Source organism: Zeus faber (assembly GCF_960531495.2).
Source record: "Zeus faber genome assembly, chromosome: 19".
Lineage (NCBI taxonomy): Eukaryota > Metazoa > Chordata > Actinopteri > Zeiformes > Zeidae > Zeus > Zeus faber.
This window is the reverse complement of record NC_137206.1, coordinates 16,026,435-16,051,327: the sequence shown is the minus strand read 5'-3', so window position 1 is coordinate 16,051,327 and position 24,893 is coordinate 16,026,435. Positions and strand designations below refer to the sequence as shown.

The 24,893-nt window shown below is 45.1% G+C and overlaps 1 protein-coding gene across 1 annotated transcript in view; it reads left to right on the top strand.

Moving 5' to 3' along the window:
- Positions 1-19,620, top strand: part of neto1l (neuropilin (NRP) and tolloid (TLL)-like 1, like) — a gene marked incomplete at both ends in the record, with an annotated part of 68,886 nt that extends 49,266 nt beyond the window's left edge. The window contains 5 exons of the mRNA XM_080019870.1: positions 9,234-9,316; positions 9,457-9,602; positions 15,411-15,524; positions 17,932-18,562; positions 19,560-19,620. Of these exons, the coding sequence (XP_079875996.1) occupies positions 9,234-9,316; positions 9,457-9,602; positions 15,411-15,524; positions 17,932-18,562; positions 19,560-19,620 (1,035 nt within the window). The remainder of the gene's footprint in view (positions 1-9,233; positions 9,317-9,456; positions 9,603-15,410; positions 15,525-17,931; positions 18,563-19,559) is intronic.
- Positions 19,621-24,893: the final 5,273 nt, after the last annotated feature.

The window sequence follows — 24,893 nt, the reverse complement described above, 5'->3', positions numbered from 1 at the left end:
TTCTCTGTGCATTTCGCCCTATATAGTGTCGTTCACAGTGTTTCCGGCTCTTTACGTGCTCGACAGCATACACATATCGAAAAAAGACATTTCTTATTTGGAGCGGAGGCGTCTCCACTCAAAATCCATCTGAAAGTCTGTTGAAATAAGAAAGAAAGCCATAGGATTAGGAAGCTATCTGGATCATTTCATACACACAATGCTATATCAGTCACTTCATCTCCAGACATTACATTGCATTTATTTTTTTTTCCTTTTGAGATTAATATAATTGACTGATAGAGAGTTGTGTGCATGAGTTTGTTCATTACTTTTTGAGAAAATCCATCATACTTGGCTTTCTTTAATTGAAAAAGATAAAACATTTTCTTATTTCAACAGACTTGGAGAAGGAGTGGAGATGCTCTCTACTGTGAAAAATACATTTTATATCATTTAAAAAATATTGTATTTTCTTTTTTTAAGAAATGTTCATGTAAAATTTACTTTTCTCAACCCCTCGGCAGATTCTGTCGTCTGATTCAACTATTTAATTTTATACATTTTGCTGGTTTTTTTTTCCTCCATTTTTAACTCACAATGGAAAATGCACACCACTGAAAACATGCGCCTGAAAGCAATCACCCATAGAGACACTTAAAGAACCGACAAACACACACCCGCATGCTGTCATTAGGTTTACCAGCAACAGAAGCCAAATTCAGACACGGGAAGCAGACTGAGGTTTGAAGAGTTTTCACGACAAACCGGGAAGTGGCACGGGTTCCCAACCCAGGACAGACCGGAAGAGCCGTGTGTGGGACCAGGAAACACGGGATCCGGAAACACAGTATCAGAACAGGGAGGCCAGAGGCGTGGTCGGTAATCCGAGGCGATCCAGCGGCAGAGGATGGGAACGGCGGAGCTTTTCTGCAGGTTCACTTTCTGCCGGCTGCTGTTGTACGCCGAGTGGGGTGAGGCTGATTGCTGGCTGTGGGACCGGGACCTGAGCGGAGGGTAGAGATAGGGGCAAAAGAGGGACGGACCAAAAAAAAGCCAAACGCTCACATTCACACCGATCCTGAAAAACAATAGAAAACCACACTCAAAACGCAGAGCAGACTGGTCGAGGGGGGAGCGGGCTGGGCAGGTGTGACACACATACACACACACACACACACAAAGAAAAAAGGAAGATGTCTCCCTGCGCCGGGCAGCTTCCGATGCCGATACAGCGCCGCACTGCACTCGACGTGCCACAACAGCACAGAGATAATGGCATCCTATACCAGAGGCTCTAATTAGTCTGCAACAGAGTGAGGGAGGGGGGCGGGGGAGCAAAAACTGGACAAGTATCATAATATATTTATTACAGGTCCAGGGATCAGATGGAGGGAAAGAGGGAGAGAGAGAGAGAAAAGCAGCGAATGGTAGAGAGGGGCTGAGCGAGAGGGTGATGGACGGATACTGTGCGTCCCCTCGTCCCAAAAATCTCTCCTCAACCCCCCGCAGACCTGCAAACTATTAAAGCTTGATGCTGTGCCTTCGCTTGAACCGCCATCGCGACGCAGACTCGTTCCAACCCCAAGTGTCGAAAAAAAAAAACCCGGTTTGCATCACGAGTCGAGGCACGGTCGTAAAAAAAAGGACATGGCGGACGATGAGTCATTTATATATTCATTGATATTCCCGAAAATGTCAATAAACGTCGGTGTGTTGTGTTGGAGTAAAAAAGAAATATTAACGTGCATGCATTTACAGTTCCTTATTGTGTCTAAAACGATTGTATTTTATTTATTCACATATATGTCCATTAAGTTGAAAGACTTAATTTGTTTTATTTTTTATTTTTTTTTATTATTTGTTGATGTCAAAATGTCAGGTAAGGCTTTTTCTGTACTCTAGTCTCTAAAACACAGACATTTTCAGAATTTTAAGTCACAAAACTCCCAAAATGAATGAACTGAGCAAAACATATATAGATGATTTTTCATTGTACATGTGTTTTGCGTGCGTATACATTACATTGGTCATTTGGGAAACAATGCACGTCTAATGTCTCATTCGACAAATCTAAACACTGAACTGAAATGTACAGTATATGCGATTAGGTGTATATGATTCATTTACATCCCAGTGCGGTGATATAAACCTGCAGCTGCACTGTACCTTTTGATTAATTAGCTATTTTGAAATGGTCTTCATTAAAAATGGAACTCACAGTGACAGCTGGCGTGGCACGTCAACGGGATTTGAGAAAATTGAGTTGCATCCCAAAGGCGGTGACATTTGTGTCCCCTCCAACCCTCCACCCTCCACCCTCCGCCCTCTGCCCTCCTCCGCCGAGCATCTCTCAAAATGGAGTGTCACTCGAAATCGAGTGCGAGGGCTCTGTGGGCGCTCATAGACGCTGTGGCGTTCAGCACCGAGTGGCTGTATTGCGCCCATTTTAATGCCTGACGCCATCTGGTGCTTTTATAAAACACCAAAACCCACAATAGGTGTAACTGGTTAAAGCCGCTGTAACACAAAGTTTAATTCTAACCTTTGTTCATACTTCTATCCAGGCTGAAGTAAACAATTCAACGCAGTTGTCCTTAACTGTTTTTTCCAGTTAGAATGATGTAAACTTTTTTTTTAAATTGATTTAAATGATAATTGATCAATTGATGCTTGATTATTTGATTGTAATTGTAAGTATTGGTGCGATTTATGTTGAATGGAAAAGGTATTATTATTAGTATTGTACGGCATGAGGAAAACACCAGATCACACTGGTTTTCCATCAATTTGTAGGTTGATGGAAAACCATCAACAATCATTGGTTGAAAATTCTGATTCCCATGTAGAGGTGAATATTAGCGTGGTATTCTGCCCGTTACACCATTCTGACACAGACATCCTCCACCAATCTGATAGGAACCTTCACAATGTGAAGGTGTTCAAAATAATACGGACAGAATTAGGAGGTCAGTAATTCACCAGTATGTGAATTAGCTCTAGCTCACCTACTACTAAGTACAAAGACAGAGGAATTATAATCCCCCATTCTTTTCTAATTTATATATATATATATATATATATATATATATATATATATACACACCCGATACAGTGTATAGGCGGTGGCACTGACACCAAGGCAGGTGGCTGAACTGAAGGTGGCAGAGTTGAGGATGTTGAGATTTCCATCGGGAGTGACAAGGATGGACAGGATTAAGAATGAGTACGTTAGAGGGACAGCTCAGGTTGGACCGTTTGGTGGAAAAGCGAGAGAGGCCAGATTGAGATGGTTTGGACACGTGTGTAGGCGAGATGAGAGTTACATCGGGAGAAGGAGGCTGAGGATGGAGCTGCCGGGCAAGAGGAAAAGAGGAAGGCCAAAAGAGAAGGTTTATGGATGTGGTGAGGGAGGACATGCAGGCGCTTGGTGTAAGGGATGAAGATGCGCAGAACAGAAGGAATTGGAGGCAGATGATCCGCTGTGGCGACCCCTAACGGGAGCAGCCAAAAGGAGAAAAAAAGAAGATTCACAGATCAGCCACAACATTAAACCACTGATAGGTGAACTGAATAACATTGCTCATCTTGTTCCAGTGTCACCTGTCAAGGGGTGGGATATATTAGGCAGCAAGTGAACAGTCACTTCTTGAAGTTGATGTTTTGGAAGTAGGAAAAATGGACAAGTGTAAGGATCTGAGCCACTTCGACAAGGGCCAAATTGTGATGGCTAGACAACTGGGTCAGGGCATCTCCAAAACGGCAGGTCTTGTGGGGTGTTCCCCGTGTGCAGTGGTTAGTACCTACCAAAAGTTGTCTAAGGAAAGACAACCGGTGAACCGGTGAAAGGGTCATGGGCGCCCAAGCCTCATAGATGCAAGTGGGGAGGCAATGTCAGCCCATCTGGTCCGATCCCACAGAAGAGCTACTGTAGCTCAAATTGCCGAAAAAGTTGATGCTGCTATGATAGAAAGGTGTCAGAACACACAGTGCATCACAGCTTGACGCGTATGGGGCTGTGTAGCTGCAGGCCGGTCAGAGTGTCCGTGCTGACCCCTGTCCACCGTCGAAAGCTCCTACAATGGGCACGTGAGCGTCAGAACTGGACCATGGAGCAATGGAAGAAGGCGGCCTGGTCTGATGTATTGCGTCATCAAACCCTGATCCATGGGGGCCCCACCTCACAACTTTCAGGACTTAAAGGATCTGTTGCTAACATCTTAGTGCCAGATACCACAGGACACCTTCAGAGGTCTTGTGGAGTCCATGTCTCCACGGGTCAGAGCTGTTATGGCGGCACGAGGGGGAGCTACACAATATTAGTGGTTATGAGTCGTGGTTTTAGTGTTGTAGCTGATCTCTGTATATCAATATATATATACAGTGGGGCAAAAAAGTATTTAGTCAGCCGCCAATTGTGCAAGTTCTCCCACTTAAAAAGATGAGAGAGGCCTGTTATTTTCATCATAGGTATACCTCAACTCTGAGAGACAAAATGAGAAAAAAAAATCCAGAAAATCACATTGTCTGATTTTTAAAGAATTTATTTGCAAATTATGGTGTAAAATAAGTATTTGGTCAATAACAAAAGTTAATCTCAATACTTTGTTATATACCCTTTGTTTGCAATGGCAGAGGTCAAACGTTTTCTGCAAGTCTTCACAAGGTTTTCACACACTGTTGCTGGTATTTTGGCCCATTCCTCCATGCAGATCTCCTCTAGAGCAGTGATGCTTTGGGGTTGTCGCTGGGCAACACAGACTTTCAACTCCCTCCAAAGATTTTCTATGGGGTTGAGATGTGGAGACTGGCTAGGCCACTCCAGGACCTTGAAATGCTTCTTACGAAGCCACTCCTTCGTCGCCTGGGCGGTGTGTTTGGGATCATTGTCATGCTGAAAGACCCAGCCACGTTTCATCTTCAATGCCCTTGCTGATGGAAGGAGGTTTTCACTCAAAATCTCACGATACATGGCCCCATTCATTCTTTCCTTTACACGGATCAGTCGTCCTGGTCCCTTTGCAGAAAAACAGCCCCAAAGCATGATGTTTCCACCCCCATGCTTCACAGTAGGTATGGTGTTCTTTGGATGCAACTCAGCTTCGTTTTTCCTCCAAACACTTCAAGTTGAGTTTTGACCAAAAAGTTCTATTTTGGTTGCATCGGACCATATGACATTCTCCCAATCCTCTTCTGGATCATCCAAATGTTCTCTAGCAAACTTCAGAAGGGCCTGGACATGTACTGGCTTAAGCAGGGGGACACGTCTGGCACTGCAGGATTTGAGTTCCTGGCGGCGTAGTGTGTTACTGATGGTAGCCTTTGTTACTTTGGTCCCAGCTCTCTGCAGGTCATTCACTAGGTCCCCCCGTGTGGTTCTGGGATGTTTGCTCACCGTTCTTGTGATCATTTTGACCCCACGGGGTGAGATCTTGTGTGGAGCCCCAGATCGAGGGAGATTATCAGTGGTCTTGTATGTCTTCCATTTTCTAATAATTGCTCCCACAGTTGATTTCTTCACAAGCTGCTTACCTATTGCAGATTCAGTCTTCCCAGCCTGGTGCAGGTCTACAATTTAGTTTCTGGTGTCCTTTGACAGCTCTTTGGTCTTGGCCATAGTGGAGTTTGGAGTGTGACTGTTTGAGGTTGTGGACAGGTGTCTTTTATACTGATAACGAGTTCAAACAGGTGCCATTAATACAGGTAAGGAGTGGAGGACAGAGGAGCCTCTTAAAGAAAAAGTTACAGGTCTGTGAAAGCCAGAAATCTTGCTTGTTTGTAGGTGACCAAATACTTATTTTACTGAGGAATTTCCAATTAATTCATTAAAAATCCTACAATGTGATTTCCTGGATTCTTTCCCCCCATTCTGTCTCTCATAGTCGAAGTGAACCTATGATGAAAATTACAGGCCTCTCTCATCTTTTTAAGTGGGAGAACTTGCACAATTGGTGGCTGACTAAATACTTTTTTGCCCCACTGTATATATACGTTTGAACTGGTATTAAGATATAACAATCTCTGTTAATGCCTCATATAATTGCCATAAATATCAAGGGGCCAAACCTATAACAAAACCAATGAGCAAAGAAAAGCGTGTTCATTTCCCTCATTACTCATTGGATCTTCTTTGTGACTCCAAAATAACCGGAGTTCATTCATTTCCTTCTTCCGGGGGAAGCCGTTCACCGAGGCTCAAATTCCTCCGCATTGTTCCATTACGGTAATGGCTAATACATGGACGCCCCCCTCGGATTGAAACGAGGCAAACAGAGGGAAACAAAAAATGGCGGGGGGGGGGTGTCGCGGGCGCCGTTTGGCCGTGGAAGGTATATATTCCCGGGTCAGTGATGGATTCCGTCTCATTATTGGCCGTCGCGGAATCAATGAGGAGGGTGGCCTATTTTCCTCCGCACGGCCGATTCCCTCGGCTCACGCGGCAGCGATCCTATCTACCTGATCCATTGCCTCCATTTGTCGTTATGATACCATCTGCACACTAATTTCAAATCATCGTCGCCTTCCCCTCCTCGATAGGAGCCTCGGAGAAAGACAAATAGGAAAAGTTTTCATTCGGGCGTCCGCGCATCGGGACTTTTTTTTACGGTGTTTCTCCCCCGGCGCGCGGTGAAGAATTTCTCGAAATGCAATGTTTGAAAGATCATCTGCTCCGTTCAGGCCGATGACCGTCCTCAATATACCACGTGCGGTCCAGGAAATATTTTGGAACGAAATTAGTGTTCTACCACGAGTTTAAAAAAACCACACACTCGACAGCTGCAAAATGGGGGACATTTCCATCGCACTGAGGACATTGTGCACTTTCCCTCCACTGGCAAAACTGGCAAACGGTTCCATTTGTCGTGAACAAATCTTTCAAATGATTGGGGAGTCGGGAGTCACCCGTTGGTCTGTCCTTTTCATTTGGCGACTCCGTAGCTGCGAGTCTCGCAAGACAGCTGAACCTTTTCCTCACTAATCCAGTCCTGTGAGAAGCATTTCTGTCTTAAATGCAGCAGCACACGCCGCAGGATACTACGATTTCGATCAGCTAATTGACATGTGCCTTTCTTTGTCTGATCATCAAACCGTGTTATTTTTTTACCCTTAAAACCAAAAGGAAAAATAATAGCCGTATCCAGAAGCCCTTTTTTGTCCTGTGGATTCATCGAACAAATCCACTCTGCTGTCCAAGCTGCCATTTTAGCTCCATGTACCTGTTGTAGTCCCTTCCCCTCCCCGGCGACGCCCTAAGAAGACTCAACGAGGTGTGTGTGTGTGTGTGTGTGTGTGTGTGTGTGTGTGTGTGTGTGTGTGTGTGTGTGTGTGTGTGTGTGTGTGTGTGTGTGTGTGTGTGTTGTGTGCGTTGTGTGCGTGTGTGTGTGTCCATCCAGTCGAGAGTCCGGGTTTGGATGATTGTACGCTCGTAGCTCACAGATGATCACCTGTCCTCCCTTTACTCCGAGAGGGACACGTGGACACGCCCACAATATTTAAGCCTGACGGAGGCAGTAAATTTGGAGGCTTCCAAGCAGGGGTTGCCATCCAGAGGAGTCAGAGCTGTGAAGGACAAAGCCCCCGAGCTTGCGGCTACGGCGTGAGAATGAGAATTAAAAAACGGAAATCATCTGGAGTCTCGAGCAACTTTTACGACACGGGACACGGACACGGGGGGTGACCCTCAAATTTGAGCCTTTTTGTTTCTGTTGTATGGTATTAATTTGTTTTGGATGAAATGGCTGGAGGGGTCATTGGCTCCCACATGGAGAGGGTTTGTTATCAATACTGACATAAGACCCTCTTCAGTAGTCAATTACAAACTCATTCGTTACAAGAATTGCAAATAAGACCCAGTTACGGTAATTGGTGACATTTTTGTCATTCCACATTTTGTACGCTCATCGTATATTCTTTTGTTCATTATTGGATTTTTTTTCTGGGAGGAAGCCCTTCATGCATGGTCAATAGCAAAATAAACTTTGCTTTTTTATATACACTTTTTTTTCCATCCGAATCTGTCAAACGAGTCGGGAGTCTCGATTCTCCCCGGCAAAAGACTGGGTCGTTCAGTTCATTTAAAACGTCTGCAGTCCCAAAGTATATAAGATAAGATGTACAACCGCACTGCCTACTTGAACTGGAATTAGAATCGACCTTGAAACCGTGTCCTTTGGTATATCAGGTTACTCGAGAGACAAATCCTATATTCTGGCGCCCGGCAAAAGTGGCAGAAAAATGTTAAATTCTCGTCGGTGTGGGGGAGTATTGACAGCGGGATGAGAGACCCCCGGAGGAGCGGGCGAGGCTTGTTTCCCCCTCCTTCCCATCCATTCCACTTGTCATATCGTTGAAGCCGGGGCTGACATGGCGGGGTCCATTAGCCGGCTGCCTCCGCGGCGCTTCGTCTCGAAAAGTGTTTAAAGTGTCACATTTCCCCGCCGCCACGGTTCGGGGTGCGGGTCCGCTCATTAAGCGTAATGATGGCAGGGAGCCGTGCCCGGCGGACCGGAACCCCCCCGGTGCCGTGATTGGGCGATCGCGACGTGATTATTAAAGGAGGGCCGTTCCGCGAAGGCGGGATGACTCGGGAAGCGTCGGTGGGAACCAAAGGTGTTTTTTTCCAAGTGTATTCCAAGGATATTCATTATCTCGTGCATCGCGCTGCCTGGAAAATGAAATTGGAGGGAAACGGAGAGAGCGAGTGAGCTGTCACATTTCTCGGAGAAGCCAAGTGCTTTGTCAACATTTCAACTAAAATATTATGTGCGGTGTGCCGGTCTGTTTTCTGACTTGTACACCCCCCGGTCTAGAAACGTCCTGGAGTTCCTGATGTTTTATTTTTTAAAGACAGTTGTGTGTGTTTGGGGTCATTTCTCCGTCCATGCCTGAGGATTTCAAGATTCGAAACGGTTATTAGCCACATACATATAAATACATTCATACGTAAATGCAGTGAAATGTCTGAAATAGCTAAGCCACCCGCGAGGAGCGCCTGTGCTGGCAGCCACAACGTTGTGGCTGCCAGCACAGGCGCTCCTCGTCGGTGGGTTGGCTACCAATGATTTTCTTTGACCTTGGGGTGTTAGCCTTTCGATTCTCATTCGCTTTGTAAAATCGGGCAAAAGGAAATACTTGGCCCTGAGCGCCGCCCGGACGCCTCCTCTCACCTCGCCTCTCTTTCGTCCATCTCCGGTCTTCCTACCTGATCGCTCCTTCGTCTCTTTTCTCCCTCTGTTTCCACCCCCGTCGTGCAGATCTACCTGCGGTTCCTCGACTACGAAATGGCCAACTCCAACGAGTGCAAGCGCAACTTCGTGGCGGTTTACGACGGCGGCAGGTGCGGCCGAATGTCTAAATCGGATGAATAATCGCAGTTTAGCAAAGTCTCCATTTTAACGACTGTATATTAAATGTGATTTATTTGTCCTTCCTCCTCCCTCCCCTCGCCTCCTCTCGTCTGCCGCTCTCCGGCCTCAGCTCGGTGGAGGACCTGAAGAACAAGTTCTGCTCCACGGTGGCCAACGACATCATGCTGGTGTCCACGCTGGGCGTCGTGCGCATGTGGGCCGACGAGGCCAGCCGAAAAAGCCGCTTCCGCATCCTCTTCACAACCTACCAAGAACGTGAGTCCCCGGCGGGCCGACGGCGAACCCCGGCGCTCCCCGTCCCCGCCGAAACGCAGCGCCGCCATGTTTATTGTTTGAGCGGCGGCCGTTAAAGGAAGGTGGGGAGCGTGGTCAATTCATTTGGGGCTGGGTTGACTTGCCCGGCCCACCACCCACGAGCCCCTCCCCATTTCATTTTATGATGATTTAAACAGTGAGATAGGGAGTAGCTTTTTCATTACACAGGATATTGCCTGGGGGCCTCTTGAAAGTATTAGCGGAGCCGATGATACGACTTGACAGAGCTCAGTGCCGCCGAAACACCTCAGGTCCAAGGGAAAAGACCCTCACCCACATGATAGTTAGATAGATGGGTGGGCAGGTTGATCTTTATCATTCGTGGAAAAAAAACTTCTCATTTTGACCAGTTGTGCAGCTGTGGTTGTGCAGCACATGCACTACGAGTGGTGATGCCAAATTGATGCCAAATTGAAATTTTTGAAGAAGTAATAAATGGGGAAAATGGGCCAAAACCGTGAGGCTTAAGAAGCTAAAATTCAAAATAGAAAAACCTGATAATTGAACCAGACATTGGGGGCTGTGAGATTTCACAATGGGGACAATTTTGGGGGTGTGAAAAATCAGGAAATATAGAAAATAAATGAACAAATCCCACATTTTGGCACACATACTATTTTTTGGTATTTTTCGACCTACATCAAGAAATCAATTGGAGTTTTTCCCTCAGTTGTAGTGCCCATGTTGCTCTACCCCTGGGTAAAATGTAAATCATTTTGATCAGTGTTAAAGGTGTTCTTACCCTCATTAAGCTGCAATTAGCCGTTTAGTATACCCCACTCTATGCCGGACTGAATGTTTGTATTCTCTGTGTATGAACGCCTCCTCGCATTTGCACGCGTGCATTTATCTGTGGTTGAGCGTGCCTGCAGCAGTGGCGGCGGCGTCATCCGCGCTGTTGGTGTTGGGAGTCAGTGTCCCCTTTGTGAGGCAGAGCCGCGATGTGCTGTTTCCCCGGTAACGCAGCTGCCTAAGTCACTCAGGCGATGCCCGGCTGGACCCGGAGCCGCGTTCGCAACCCCGCACACCGGTCAACAGTAATCGGTCCGCCGCGGCCCGGCCGCCCGCACGGTGAGAGCGAGCGGCGTTTCGGCGAAGTCATTCCGGCGTTGACGTCAGCGCTGCGTGTGTTTATGCCTCTTATCAGATTCACACAATGTATTTATAGGGTCGGATGCTCTCTCGTCTCCCAACGCAAAACGATTCGGTGTTTTTGCCAAACCTCTTTTTTTTTTTTCTTTCGGCATCAAGACTTTTAAAACGTTCTTCAAGGATAAATAAGACTAGTAAATAAAAGTGAGGAGCGGCGTTTCCATGAACTTGTGAGATATCCAGATGGATCCATTTTTTTTAACGCTTATCCCCAGTGCGCACTTAAGCTTTTAGAGGCGCTATCGCAGCAAGGTAATCAGATGGTGGAGAACAATTAAATGTCCATCATGATCCCCTATCGTCAGGCACACACATATACACACACGCGCGCGCACGCACGCACACACTTAGGGATGCACCGATTGTGACATTCTGGACCGATACCACTGATTAAAATAAAAATTTTGCCAATAGCCAATGCCGGGTTTTTTTTGTTTGTTTGTTTATTTTGTTTTTGTTGTTATTTATTCCCCTTTTTGCTCCAGGGAAACAAAGCAATTGACATTGTAAAAAAAATAACTGAATTTTTTTTTTGAAAGTCTGTCAGCACTTTATCACACTGTCTTTGAATGAGCACAAATTCAATCATACAAATTTGTGAAACAAACCTTCAATATAACCTTCTTACACACATTACAAAGGTTCTTCTTGTGAAAAAAGAACTGTTTCAAAAGCTCTTTTTAGCCTGCGGTAGGTTTCAGGCCTTACATAGCCCAACAAAAATGATTATCGGGAAACATAAAGTAAACATTAATGTATGAGCGATTACAAAAGCAATAATGGTAAAACAATCAGATCAATAATCGAAATGATAATATTTGATCTTTTTGCCATCCTCCGCGACGGTATTACAGCCGGATGTTACGTGACTACCTCACGGACATGGAGGAAGCGAGGAGCCGGCTCTACTGAGCATGTCTGCTGCGGCCCCGTGGTGACGGACCCGGTAGATGCCGTTTTCTCTCGAATATCACACTTAAATGGCTGAAATTAAAACCATGGATCCATCTAAAAGTTGTTTTCCCTATTTATTAATTGCTTGGTGGCAGTTTGGTGCTATAGCGAGGGAACAGATGGAACATTTGGACGTTTGTGGCATAGTTTCTCCGGTGATAAAGTCACAGCTCCGGGTTATTACTTGTGGACATTTTTATATACTGTATAATAACACACACAATATAATTGAGTTGAATATATTTAATTGCAGTCTTTGTACGTCGCCATAGCGACGTATCGTCACGCTTGTTTCGTTTTGCCGTCTAACCTCCCCCTCACACCGTTCAGAAAGTGCCGCGTTCAATGTGAAGGTGGCATCAGACCACAAATAACCGATACAACATTCAGCCAGCGCAAAATTCCTGCGACACAACAGATAAGTGTCGGCCGCCACCATCGTCGAATGTCAACTTATTTTGCCGACGGGCGTCAACAGGGCGAATATCGGCCGATGCCGATGTGAGGCTGATAAATCGGTGCATCCCCACAGTGGAGTTCTACGGTGTGAGATTCGAAATGCACCTACAACAGGCAAAAATGGGAAACCTAAACCATTACCCAAGAGGCAATTACCTCCTCGGTGATAAATATGCTTCGGCAGCATCTCGGCTGTCACTGTTGTTCCGGCTCGTCGACAGATCGCCTTCTGGGGAGGGGTGTTGCAGATAGAAATACTCCCCGGCTTCACCGCACCCGCCAGCTCTGCTTTCTTAGAAAGCCCCCTCCGACGATGGTGCCTGCAGCATCGCAGTACTAGTGCCAATGCCCGACAACAAAAAGACACTTGCCTGGTTTGAGATCTGATGAGGTCATGTCTGCACGGTCGGCTTTTTATTGGCTGTTTATCAGTTAATGGAAGTGCTTGGAATTTGGTCGTTCGGGCTACTAGGTGCAACGGCGATATATCGTTGTAGGCCTAATAATGATATCGTGATATACAGTAAGACAAGGTATTGTCTGGGATTTTGGTTGTCGGAATATTTTGATATGTTGGAGGGGTGGGTGGGCGGTAGGGCTCGGCGATATTGACAAAATCATATATGGCAATATTTTGTGAGAGTACCTCCACATCGATCATAGGACGTTTTTTTTTTATTATTGGTGCCTTTGTGAGATACTTACACTGACAACAGTCTACGTAGCTCAGAAAATGCCATTGCTTTCCTGTAATGCAGCATTTAACGACAGCGTGATATTAACCATAACCAAAATCCCAGACAATATCGAGTCGCGTATCAAGATATCAACATTATAACGCCAACGCTCGGACCTGATGGATTGCGTCGACTGACCTTCCTAATCGAACGATGATTACACTGAGCCCGCCGCGGTGTGTTGAATTACCGATCCGAGAACCCTCTGAGTATCGGCCGTGACCTATTTAACGAAAAAAAAGATAATAATATTCTGTTTTTGGACTATTTTGTCACTGCAGGCTCGCGGTTATTTTAGCCCCACTGTGCCCAGACGCCCAGACCATTTCATCAGTCACTCGTTTAGGAGTTAAGTTATGCCTCCATCAGTTGAGCTTGCTTCTGTGTGTGGGCAAAAGGGCACTTTTATTACAAAATGTCTTGAAATTAATTTGGCAGGAGATTAGTGTGGATCGGGCTCTTAATAATGTCTGGTCCTGCTCCTGCGGTGTGTTGGAAAGTGGGGGGGGAGGAGGGGGGGGGGAGCGAGAGAGAGAGAGAGAGAGAGAGGGAGAGAGGGAGAGAGGGAGAGAGAGAGATGTGGGTGCGGACCAGGAAGGATTGGGCGCTCTCTGGTGGCCGCCGTCAAAAGTGCACAAAACAAACCCAGAGGGGGGAGAGTCGATGGCAGAGAAAATAAAAGGGAGCGTAGAAGTGGTGTCAGTGGAGCCGCCAGTATGACCCGGGAAGTTTCCCGGCAACGGTCCAGAGAGGAAGGGAGACGGAAAGAAGAGATAAGTCACTCTTATTTGGGGTGGGGGGTTATTATTCTGCTGGGGCGCGCCGAATGAAAACAGTCGTACATCACCGCGGTAACGCTGTCAGATAGTCCTCAGCGCCGCACTACCACCGGCGCACTGTTTTACTACCGGGTTCTTGATGATAATGGCGATATGTGTGTGTTTGAGTGTGTGTGTGTGTGTGTGTGTGTGTGTGTGTGTGTGTGTGTGTGTGTGTGTGTGTGTGTGTGTGTGTGTGTGTGTGTTTGAGTGTGTGTCTGTGTTTGAGTGTGTGTGTGTGTGTGTGTGTGTGTGTGTGTGTGTGTGTGTGTGTGTGTGTGTGGCGGGGCGGGGAGGGGGGGGAGAAAGGGAGGCAGTGATAAAAAAAAGAGAGAATAAAAGAAACATAAAGAGGGTGAAGGAGAATAAGTCCTCTACCACTAAATAACCAGATCCTAAACGGCGTCGTTTGTTCTGCTCGCTTATCCGGAGCGGCGTTCCATATTCAGGAGTGAAATTATACGCAAAGGGGGTCGCAAAGGGGGAGGCTTCCGAACCTCGGCTCCGTAGTTAGTGCGCTGTAGGGTGCGGTCCATCATTCTGAGAGAGGGGAAACAACACATCGAGAGCGGTTCAGCTGGCCCCTGTACATTAGTATGATTGGGTGTCAATAGTGAGATGCCTTCCAAGGGCACCTTGGTTTTTAATTAGCTATTTGGAGATGGAGCCCTTTACAATACTGCAGTGGTTTTAATAGCGCTGTCTTCGTGATGGCCGGGCCTCGCCCCGGCACATGTCTCACTTTTATCGCCGCCTTCGCGTCGAGCCGCGGTGCGACGCCTAACGACGGCGTCGCACCGCGGGAGGGGGAGCCAACCCCCGAGGGTCGGCCGTCGCGATGGATGGCGACGTGAATCTGCTCTGAGGACAGGGTTTGCGCGCGCCGTCGTGCGGAGGGGGCGCGGTGGTCTTTTCGGCCCTCCAGACGGGCAAACAACATCTCGGCGTGATTTTCTCAGCCGGAATCGGATGACTTCAAAATGCCCCGGGGTCTTGGGCTCCAGCCGCACGCACGTCAGAGAAACCCCGTATCCGAAAGTTCTCTCCGCTAAAGGTTTGAGGAGGGCGACGAGGATGAGAATTTACCACGAACGGCGTTAGGAACATGGCGTCATTCGGCCGACGCCTCTGTCCAAAGCGACTTCGGTACGATGAGTGCATTTGTCATGAGCGGCTGAAGCTTTTCTTTAATGTTGACGTGTGAAGAGGCGAGAAGGTGGAGAGGTCGGTCCATGTTGGTTCCACTGTAGGCGTAACCTGAGCAGACTGGTCAGGAATTTGCGGGGGGCGGGGGGGGGGAATGTATTCGGCCATGACCCCCGACACCGGGCGGAAGTTTGTTCCGCAATCGCGGTGCCACGCAAGAGGAGAGTCGTGACTGAGCGACTTCCGTGACCGCCCGCGCCCGTGCAATGCCCTCGCGGATTGAGTGAAATAGGGAATACATACAGTCAAAATGTCGTACGATAATTCCATGATGCATTGGGTTGTACTTTTTTGATTTGTCCCGTTCGATCCCCTTTGCCGCGGCGGGCAGCCGTAGCAAGCGACGCCTGGGAGTCGGTGCCTCGGCCGGTGCTGACTGTGCTTTCTTCCCCTTTCTCCTCCGTTCCGGCTCCTCCATCCAGCTCCGTGCGATCCAGATGCCTTCTTCTGCCACAGCAACATGTGCATCAACAACACGCTGGTGTGCAACGGCATGCAGAACTGCGTCTACCCCTGGGACGAGAACCAGTGCAAAGGTGCGTTCCCCTCCTCTCCGATCCGCCTCGCGATGCCTCAACAGGTTGGGAAGATGTGTTCACGCCCCGGTGGTCCGCGCCGCTCCCGGCCCGGTTCCGCGCGGAATTCTCCCTCACGACGCGTCGCTGCACGGAACGCGCTATTGATCTGAGTTATTCCGTCTCGCGTCATTCAACTCGGGCCGGATCGTTAGCGTTCCATGACCCTGGGATCCCGTAGATTTATTCCTTTCCTCCGTGGTTTGCCGGGTTAGTACGCTTCCGAAATTCCAAGCCGTTCAATCCGTCCCATCGATCCGCTCCGGTCCCTTACGTGTGTTGCTGCGAGAAGTCGAAACCCCCGTCTTCCTCCTCGACGCGATGTCGTATCCCGGTGATGCCGTGAATAATTCCCGGATCGGTAAACACGGCGAATGATTCATCCTTGCTCCGTGTTGGGTCGCCTGTTAATTAGCTGGGTTTTTCCTTGACCTTTCCCGCCCCGCCCTTTCCCGCTCCTGCAAGTCCGTCCCTCGAGACTCCTCTGAACCCGTCGGAGCGGGACCGCGCGCGGCGCCGAGAACACCGGCGTCTTCACTGACTGTCCTGATTGGAGAACACGCGGTTTGGCACAATGTGAGATTCGGATGATTTATACGTTTATTCAATCCCGAGTGCGGTGCCTTGTATTAGAACCCTGTTATCATACGTCCTATTATATCCTTTCCCCTTTGACACAAGGGCTGAAACCACGGGACCCAAATGCAGACATGGAGGCAGGTTGACGTTTAAAAAGACGATAGGTTAATTGGGGCTTGGGACGCCTAGTGGCCAGGTGTGGAACTGCAGAGAGAGCGGGCGACAAAAGGGGAGGCAGGACACAGCCGTCACAACTTTATCGTATGTAAAAAAAAAAAAAAAAAAATTGGGGAGGTCTAGCCACACGGTAGCCCATCCTGTTTGTACTTTTTTGGCGATTCTGTTTCAAACTTTACCGTCTAACTTCACTCTACAGTCTCAAACTCACAAGCCCTCATTTCCCATAGAAATCAGCGTCATCCCTCGGTCCTTAACCTCCACCCGGGCGAGAAAAAAACTCCCGGGAGCGAACGGAAGGGACTTTGAGACGGGATCGCAAAGGGGAGGGAACGTGGGGCTTCAGAACGTCGGAGCCGTCAGCAACTAGCCGGCTTGTTGGTTGTTCGTCTTTTTTATTTTACTTCTTACTCCCTCTTTTCTGCCCTCTGTTTCCTTTGCTGCGAGTTGCTCAGTTCTACTCCGGCGCCGGCATCTGTCCTCATTATTACTGAGACGTCAGGTTTCATTTCGTACCTCTTTACTCTGAATTGTTGTTGTTTGGTTTATTTTCAGCGGGCGTAAAAAGGGATTTACTTGGACGGTGTCACGTCGGAGCTCACCGCGCATTAATCTCATTGTTAAATATCAGAGATTTACCCACAAAAACACTCTCTGTTACACAGTGTTACGCAGTTTTCTGCTCTATGTGGATCCCCCTCCCTGTGATAAATTAGTTAATGCTATAACTCAATGTGACCTTTTTGTGCATCTGGTTGCCGGCTCAATTAAAATCCTGACCTTAATGTTGTATAGGATACGATGTGATTGGTAGTGATTTATCTCTACATTCCGTCTTGCTCCGGCGGGCTGCCGCGGTGCAGGGCAGGGCGGAGTTGTGGGGCCCGAGCGGTGGGCCCGGTCTCGTGCGGCGACTCTGGACGCACGCCGGGGCCCTTCTCACAGACTGCCCCAGCTACGACGCCCGTCCGGGGGCGCTCCCCGCTCCCCTCCCCCGTGGTCGTGGGGGGGGGGGGTCCTCGGCGGGGCCGCCTCGGCCGGCGCCTAGCGGCTGACTTAGAAGCGGTGCGGACCAGGGGAATCCCACTGTTTAATTTAAAACAGAGCGTCACGAAGGCCCCAGCGGGGGTGTTGACGCAATGTGATTTCTGCCCGATGCTTTGAATGTCAAAGTGAAGAAATTCAATGAAGCGTGGGTGCACGGCGGGAGTAACTATGACTCTCTTAAGGACTCTCTTGTTGTGCTTCTGCTCAGACATGATCTCGTGTATCGAGACGGCGTCTATGTGTGTGTGTGTGTGTGTGTGTGTGTGTGTGTGTGTGTGTGTGTGTGTGTGTGTGTGTGTGTGTGTGTGTGTGTGTGTGTGTTCGTGTCCTGATGCAATAGTGTGGAAGATGAAGATAGTCTTTATTGATCCCTGTGGGGAAATTGGTCCTCTGCATTTAACCCATTGTAGCTGTCTAGGAGCAGTGGACAGCAACATTACAGGGACCAACTCCAGCTCTAGAGCCAATGCCTTGCCCAGGGGCATCGTCGAGATCCGACCATAATACGGCTGGAGGGGTCAAACGTATCCGCTCAAATTTCATGTCCGTTTTTTACTCCCAACAGAGAAGAGAAAAGCCAACATCTTGGACAACCTCAACAACACCAACGGCACCATCATTGGCGTCACCTGCTGCGTTGTCCTCCTGCTGCTCATCGTCTCCGTCATCGTCCAGGTCAAGCAGCCGCGCAAGAAGTACATCCTGCGGCGCGAGGACTTCGACCCCACCATGTTCCAGGAGGTGTTCGAGCCGCCGCACTACGAGCTGTGCACGCTGCGCAGCGCCGCCGCCGCCGCCGCCACCTCGGCCGACCTGGTGGACCTGGCGGAGGACTTTGAGAACTACCACGCCCTGCGCCGGGCCTCCTCGCGCTGCGTCCACGACCACCACTGCGGCTCGTCCTCCAACCCCGGCTCCGCCCACCTGTCCCAGCTGTCGCTCAGCGGCCACCGCGGCAGCCGCGGGAACTTGAGCGCGCGGGACGCCGCCGCCCTGCTGGCGGACCTGCCGCCGCAGCAGCAGCCCATGTCCGTGCGGCCCTTGCTCCCCGCCGCCGGGAACCGCCGGAGCATCCTGGTGATGAAGCACAGTTACTCGCAGGAGGCGGCGGACAATGGCTGCGACCTGGACGACGACCTGGAGGAGGTTCCCACCACCAGCCACCGGCTCAGCCGCCACGAGAAGGCAGTGCAGCGGTCAGTATCCATAGATTTCTGATGAGGGATGACCAACCACCTCCATCAGGTTTTGGTGGAGTTTGGCATTCGTTTTTTTTTTTTGTTTTTTTTTGTTTTGTTTGTTTGTTTTTTTCTCCTCTTCTTTTAATTTGTTTTTCTTTCAAATCCTGTCCTGTGTTTCCCCCTCTCATTATTTTGGTGGTTTGGATTTTGTTGAATTGTGGTTAATGGGCTTCTTTCTTTGCTTTAATACTAACTCTTTCTTCCCTTTTTTCTCTCAAACTAAACTTTGGCTATGTTCCGCTAAGGGCTATATTAGAGGTTATTCTTTTTCATAAAGGGCAATAACAGAAATCTGCCCCATGATTGCATGCTCATACCCATTCATGGCAAGTCCCATGCTTAATTCCAATACGTATTATTATTATTATTATTATTATTATTATTATTATTATTATTGTTATTATTTAGTATGAAACTACAAAACTACACAGCTGGTCGTTGAGGTTCTTTTATGGATTAACAGATGGTCTAGCAGACGGTCATTCTAAAACCAGTCCGGTAGTGACTGTCTACACAAGGTCGTGCATCGGTGCCTCATATTCCCAGAGACGACATATTTTATTGCCGCGATTGCAAATATTGAAGCAAAACACATGTTTGATGAGAGACGATTTTCTATGAGAGTAAAAGTATTTTCCCTGTTTGACCTGCGCCCCGATTGCTACGAAAAAACGATTGGGCATATGTATACGAAACGAAAGGGCCGTCACGGATATATAACCCTTGATTGTCTTTCTCCCAACCGTGCACCGCCCGACGCGTTTTTTTTGTTTTTTTTTGCCAGTGTGCGCGCCGCCGGGGAGTCACGTCTGAAAAAAGTCTGCATGCAGGGTCCCGAGAGCGTAGCCTGGCGCCGTTGACATGTTGTTGCCGTTATAGCACAATGCATTCTGACCTCACTATGCAAAGTACGTTTTTTTTGATATTAAATGTCAGAGCCATGACATTTCAGGTTCTGCCTCATTGGCTCTTTGAGCAAACATGAATCAGAGTACAACACAACTAGGGTCTAAGAGACAATCTCAAGGTAAGAACCCCCGACATCTGTATCCTGTATGTTGTTGTGTAGTCAGTGTACTCCTTTATGTAGCTGGTCTTTCTTTGGTATGGTGTTTTGCGCCGTTTATTTATTTTCCTCCTTTTTCTTTATTTGTTTTCACCAAGATGGCTTTTTTATTTATTTTTTATTTTTTTTGCTTGCGGCCACCTTGCCCTCCTGGTGAGTTTTGCTTTTTTCTCCGTGATGCGGAAGTTATGTCTTCTCTGACCCGAGAACATACGTTGTATCACGTGTTTTTTTTTTATCCATGATGCATGGACATTTTTTTATCATCCTCACGTCAATCTGTGGTCAATGTGGATTTACCGTGTTTAACCTTTGCACTTTCCCCCTTATAGGCCTATAGCAGATCATTTTATATGTATAATGTTTAACGAAGATGTTAAATCACTGATCCATGATAAAGAAAAGCACATAAAACACAAGGTAGAGTATTGAAATGTAGATAAATCACAGTTACTACAACGTTAAAATACCCTTTGACGCTGGAATTGATCCAGACTTTGAATGGAGAGAAAGCTTAAAATGAGCACTTCCATACATTAGAATGTCTTTTGTGGTTGTGCATGAAATATGTCACTTGTGTTGATTTTATGTTTATGATTAATTGTGATGCATATTTCTATGCCTTTATTGTGTGACACTTTGTGCCTGCTCCAGATTACTGCTTCCGAGCGGCTGCTTAACACGATGATAAGGAATAAGGATTTCTCTAGAAGTTTGATAAAGGGTTTGGGAACTGATGGTGGAGGTTCATGTTCAGAATCAGAATCATCCAGCCAAGTATAATGGTCTAAATGTATGACCCAAATCTGAAAATGAGTATAATATTTACCTTTTTTTTATAAAATGAATTTTGCTTGTTTGATTTTTTTTTTCTTTTAATGCAACTTTGAATAATTTCTTTAATAAGCATATTCTAACCTTATTTTTAAGTTTATTTTATTATTTGAATTATTTTATTTTTCTACTTTGTGAAAGCATTCTGCTTGTTTGCTTTGCCTTTTCTGCTGTTTGACTGCCTTCTTTTAATGTAAAGCACCTTGAGTTGCATGTCGTGTATGAAAGGTGCTATACAAATAAAGGTTATTATTATTATTATTATTATTATTATTATTATACAAAAATTCCAAATATACAAAGTAATAGCCAAATATATAAGATACACAATCACGAATTAAAAATATAAAAAATGTACAAAAATATACAGAATATACAAAAAGTGGTTCTATGCAGGGGATAAGTTAAGTGTTTAAATGTAAGGTTAAGTAAATGTTTAAAGCAGCTTTATCCATGCAGTATAACGGAGCAGCAGCACAAAATGTCACCCATCACCTTGTCCCTTGTCCTGTTTTACGTGTGTGTGTGTGTGTGTGTGTGTGTGTGTGTGTGTGTGTGTGTGTGTGTGTGTGTGTGTGTGTGTGTGTGTGTGTGTGTGTGTGTGTGTGTGTGTGTGTGTGTGTGTGTGTGTGTGTGTGTGTGTGCGCGCACGCGTGCGTGTGTGCTTCTGCTTATGTCCTATATTATTTTGCGTTGTTTCCATCATGTAGATTTCTTGAGAATAGTGCGATCCTGGATCAGTACGAACGGGCGTCAATGAAATATGAGGGTGTGGAGCGGAAGTTTCCACCAGCGTGATGAAGGGACGCTTTGGCGAAAAAGCAAAGTCGAGTGTGAATTTAAAAATGACAACAACAATGAAGTAGAGAGAGACAGATTTTCTACGGCTTTATAGTCCCACTCGAAAGATACGGACGCTTTAAAAATGAACTCCGCACCTGGGACGACACTGAGAAGAAGTAATGTCACAGATCCATCAGTAATAACCAAATTAAAGTGATCATACATCTCCATTTAAACATTTTGGGCATGTCTTTTTCAAGTTTGAAGCATAAATGATTTCAATAACTAACCACTAATGCTTGCAGTTTCTGGCATTTAGAGAAATGATGTGTTTAATTCGTAACTAATATAAATAAACAGTTTATTACTAACTTTAAGCGAAACTAATACATTTCAAGTAGCCCCTCACCCCAAAAAACCTGATTAATTTTAATACAATAAAATATGACACAATTGTATCCCCTCTGCATGCTTTTTTTTTTTTTTTTTTTTAACATATCCATCCAAAAATTAACAGACTAACACTTGAGATTTGACTGACATCCATTAATATATTGCTTTGGCTCTCACAAAAAAAAGAACAAGCATAAATAGTTCATTCCTGTTTTAACTGCATGCTATATACAGAAACCAGAAGGCGACAAGCAAGGCACTGCTCAATTTTGGCAAATTCCATTCAAAATAATCCCTTTCGAAAGCATTGACCGTAGAGTACTGACAAGTGTAATTATGTTTTTTGACCTGGCAGTGGATTTTCAGAGAACTATTTACCTAAAAATATGTTTCTGTCACTTAATTGTTCTACTGCCGAAGCTTCAACTCTTTGTATTAAAAAAAAAACCCAACAGGATTTTATATGGGGAATGTTTTTTTCCAAGATACAAATATCAAATATCTTCTGGGCCAGATTTTATTGATGTTTTGTAAAAAAAAAAAAAAAAATGGACAAAAAATAAACTAATAAAGTTTCACAATTTTTTTTTTTTAATTGTTATCTCATTTCATTTTAGTCAGTGATGCATTGTGTTCTCAAAGCGGTACTTCAAAGTGTCCTCCATATACATTAGAATTATACCAGCTAAAATGTTTATGAGGTTTCCTTTTTTTAATTTTTTTTTTTTTTTATGTAGTTACCAGAATGATTTAGTTTTGTTTGTTTGTTTGTTTGATCCAACCGAGCAGCACAGTGAAAAGCCAGGGAGGGTAAAATAGAAAACTATAGTAAATAATAAACCCTAGTGATGCAAAAGAGGATAATTGATGAATTAAGAATTTACCATAGGGATCATAGGGGACAGCAAATAGTTCATGATTCAAGAGGTTTATAGTAGTAGTTACTGACACACACACACACATATAAAATGGCTGAGAATTCATCTAATATGATATAGATATAATGTAGTTGTGTTCTATTCTAAGTTCTCTAATTGAGAGTGTCATTAAAATTGCCTCAAATTAAAATGTTTAAATGAATTATTAAACACACATACCCACACACACACACACACACACACACACACACACACACACACACTTGCACATAAAAAACTACGCACCAAGTAGGCCTACTGTGTTTCATTTTAGTGATTTAAATATGCCTAAATGATTTATGTCCATGCTTCCCCTTCTCTCCTTCTCTCTTTTTGCACGGATACCCTTACACAAAGATACACATAGTCTGGACACCGACTGAAAAAGAAACGACACCATGTGTGCAACGTTGTCTCTGACTATTTATTAGCTGCAGTTGAAAAATGCAACAAAAAGAAAAAAAGGATAAGAAAAGATTTTCACACACACACGCACACACACACACACACACACACACACACACACACACACACACACACACACACACCACCTTCCAGCTGTCTCTCTTTTTCTCTCTGTCACACGTGCTGTACGGTCACAAACCAATCGGTAGTGTAGTTGGAGAGGGACGGAGTAAGCTCCAGGACACCAGGCACGGTCCCGGATGACACTGAAGTAACAGTGTTTTCGTTTCTCTGCAGATACATCAAACAGATGAATCTTTCCTCTGCATCTTGCCAAGTTTGACAACTTGAGGAACTTGCATTCATTGACCTTGACCGTCTTGAACTGTTGCCACAAGCAACTTAGCCGATGTAGAGTGATGTGATGAGTTTGTTTTTTCTTGTTTTTTTTTTTTTGTTTTTTTTTTAGGCTTTGTAGCCTCTTTCTTTATTCTTTGGCTTTATTTTTTTTTTTTAATACAAAAAGGTGCATTTCTCCCAACTGTGCTCTCAAAGTGGCTAGGATTGACAAGCCATGGAATGCTAATGATTTCAGATACTGGACTGAAACTCTTTTGTGAAAAAAAAAAAAAAAAAAAAAGATATACCTTTAATGTACATTTGTCCATTGATGAAAAAACAACAACTAGAATCAGGTTTTTTTTAATCCTTTTTTTCTTATTCCCATAAGAGAAGTACACTTCAGCTGCTGAAATATTTTTTTTCCCTCATAATATAAAAAAAATGAATTCCAGGGGTATTGTTTATTATTATTATTATGATTATTATTATTATGATTATTATTATTATGATTATAATTATGTTAAAACCTTGTTACATAAAACCCTGTGGAGAAGACGAGAGCAGGTTGCATTAAATCAAACAATTTTCCACATCGGCTACATGTCATCATCTAACTAATTTACTCAACACCCACCACGTCAACAAATTCTGTTTTGTTTCAATGTACTAAGATGTCTGAAACCATTTGCATATATTATTTGATAACACATAGAACATGCTGGAGAGAATGTTTTCAATAAACTGACTTACTGAGCATTTGTACAATGTGTGTGTATTTAATTTCCTTGACTTGTCCCCTGTCCTTTTCTGTTCTATACTATTCTATTCTAATCCATTATTTTCTGTTCTATTATAATCTATTATATTCTATTCTTATCTATATTATATTGTGCTCTATTCTATTCTCGTCTATTCTATTGTGTTCTATTCTTATCCATATTATATTCTGTTCTATTCTATTCTAGTACAGTTTATTCTGTTCTATTCTGTTCTATTCTATTATAATATATTATTTTCTATTCTGTTCTATTCTAATCTATTCTATTTTATTCTAATCTGTTATTTTCTATTCTGCTCTATTCTATTAAATATATACTATATTCTGTTATATTGTATTATAACATTTTATTATATTATGTTCTATTCCATTATATTGTGTTCTATTCTATTATAATATATTCTATTCTGTTCAATTATATTGTGTTCCATCTATTATAATATATTATATTATATTATTTTAGATTCTATTCTGTTCTATTATGTTAAAATATATTATATTCTATCCTTCTCCAAGCTATTCTATCATCCTATCCTATCCTATCATATTGGATTATGTCCCTGTCTAGGTTGTACATCAACATATTTGAAATCATATATTATAGGATATGAGGTTATATCATAATTCTCTATTCTGCTCTCATACTTGACCCCACCCCCTTTGTCCTAGTTTCCCCCACGCCGTCCCGTGAGTCTATTCTTGGAAAGACTCCATTTCCCATCACGCCCTGCGGCCATGCGCCATGATTGTGACGTCGGATGTCTGCGA